The 2,327-nt window shown below is 42.8% G+C and overlaps 1 protein-coding gene across 2 annotated transcripts in view; it reads right to left on the bottom strand.

Annotated features, from left to right (window-relative positions):
• Positions 1 to 81: 81 nt before the first annotated feature.
• c15h3orf52 (chromosome 15 C3orf52 homolog) overlaps positions 82 to 2,327 on the bottom strand; it is a gene marked incomplete in the record, with an annotated part of 7,717 nt that continues 5,471 nt past the window's right edge. For both annotated transcript variants that reach the window (XM_014012772.1, XM_014012771.1), the window contains 3 exon segments: positions 82 to 380; positions 477 to 547; positions 1,577 to 1,710. In XM_014012772.1, the coding sequence (XP_013868226.1) occupies positions 194 to 380; positions 477 to 547; positions 1,577 to 1,710 (392 nt within the window).

The following is a 2,327-nucleotide window of genomic DNA, read 5'->3' as shown; positions in this document are numbered from 1 at the left end:
TAACTTCATTTCTGGACATTTATGGTTTGATTTCTTTGTATGTATGGATCACTTGGGTTGTTACCGACATCTGGTGAAAATTTCATGTCATTAGTTATATATTTACTGAGAAAAATGGTGACGTGTTCACTACTTATTTTACCCGCTGTATTTCCCCCGTCACAGAGGAGCTCCGGTTTGTTTCTCAACACTTTCAGGACATTTTCAGGGAAGCTGGGTCGATGAAGGCCGACCCGGAGTCCCCGGGATCCTGGTCGTACAGGAACTGCCTGAGCACGTTGCGCACCACCTCCAGGCTCAGAGTGAAGTTCCTCAGCTCCTCCTGCTGCTCCTCCGGCAGGACGAACGTCAGCTGGTACAGAACCACCGCAGACTCGTTCCTGTGGCGGGTGGACAAGAACAAAAACAAAACAAAAAATAAACACTTTGTTTGACCCTGATGGGGAGACCGTGGTGTGAGTGGGTGATGTGTTTACCTGAAAGGGAACGTGTGGGCTTGGGAGAAGTATCTTCCCAGAGCCGGGGAGGATTTGTAGAGGTCCGACAGCTGGGTGGGGCAGGTTGGAACACGCAGAGGTAAACAGACAGCATACCATTTGTTACTGAGAACACCGAGCCAACAATCATCCCTCTGCTGCTGAAAGCCTGGGAATGTTACGTGTGTTTATTTTGCTTTCCTCCAGAGCGCATTTCATTTTATTCCAGTGTGCTTATTCTTCTCTAACTACTTTACTTGAACGGTTGCAGCTGTGATAACTATAACTTCCCTCAGGAATCACTAAAGTATTCTGATTAAACCACAATCCCTGGTAGAAAAGAAAGCAGCTGTTTTTAATATAATAAAACCAAATTTCACGACTTAATAAAAAAAGTAAAAAAAAAATAACTGAAAACAAGACAAATGGTAAACTTAAGGTTTGCATTTAAATACATATATAGAGCAAGCCCGGCCTGATGTAGGTCAATTATGACACTCAAGCTTTTACATGATTCTCAGCTACTTTTGCTGGATGCTTTGTTTACACTGAGTGCAGACCCACATTTCAGAATTGCATACCAATAAAACTACTGTAGCATTTTTTTTTCAAACTGCCCCAACTGATATAGCATTTTTTAAATTAGTTTTCTAGGTTTTTATAAACTTATTTCGTTTTCTAACATCTGATTTGTACGTACTGTACAGAAAGTACAAATATAGATTCTTCAATATAGTACAGGATAAACAATTTTTAACCAGATTATTCTAAAGTTTGCAATTAGCACCTTCACCTCCTTCTGGTTCTAAAGGCCCTGTCACATTATAACGTTTTAGACAACTTATGCCAACTTGTGAACATTTTTAAGACATCTACGTTGAACGTGGAATTTAAAAAAATCAGCTGGAAGCCTCTTTTAGACACGTACAAACTGTAATGCTGAAAAATTGATCAAATATATAACTTTTGTTAGTAGTTTAGACATTAAAAAGTTCAAAAGTTGTCTAAAACATTATAGTGTGACAGAGCTTTAACAATGAGAGCCTAAACAGTCTACACCGATAATAATAATGTGTCGTTTCAAGCACAGTTGCTCAAACCTTGTCTTGTAGATCCACGAGAACTTGAGTTTCATTAGAGACGGGCTGGGAAGATATCTGGAAGCTTCCGTTAAAATGTCGTGGAACGGTGAAGAGCGAGCGGTCGAACTTCTCATCTTCATCTTCATGCAGCGCTGTTGGAGGAAAGACTTTTACACTCAAAAACACTCAGCAAACGTTGGATTCTCACTGCGAACAGGTTGACGTTGGGATCCGGACTAAAACTTGAGTTTTGTGCGATAATTTTTTGTTCTTTAATTTATGATGGATGGATGGATGGATGGGTAGATGGGTGGGTAGATAGATAGATACTGTAGATGGGTAGACAGGTAGGTAGGTAGGTAGGTAGGTAGGTAGGTAGGTACTACCGACCGACTCGGTCAGTCGGTCGGTCGGTCGTTAGGTAGGTAGGTAGGTAGGTAGGTAGGGTAAGGGAAGGTAAGGTAAGGTAAGGTAGGTAGGTACTACCGACCGACTCGGTCAGTCGGTCAGTCGGTCGGTCGTTAGGTAGGTAGGTAGGTAGGTAGGGTAAGGTAAGGTAAGGTAGGTAGGTACTACCGACCGACTCGGTCAGTCGGTCGGTCGGTCGGTCGTTAGGTAGGTAGGTAGGTAGGTAGGGTAAGGTAAGGTAAGGTAAGGTAGGTAGGTAGGTACTACCGACCGACTCGGTCAGTCGGTCGGTCGGTCGTTAGGTAGGTAGGTAGGTAGGTAGGTAGGGTAAGGGAAGGTAAGGTAAGGTAAGGTAGGTAGG

The sequence above is a fragment of the Austrofundulus limnaeus genome, unplaced genomic scaffold (genome assembly GCF_001266775.1).
Source record: "Austrofundulus limnaeus strain Quisiro unplaced genomic scaffold, Austrofundulus_limnaeus-1.0 Scaffold94, whole genome shotgun sequence".
Lineage (NCBI taxonomy): Eukaryota > Metazoa > Chordata > Actinopteri > Cyprinodontiformes > Rivulidae > Austrofundulus > Austrofundulus limnaeus.
This window is presented reverse-complemented; position numbering and strand designations above follow the sequence as displayed.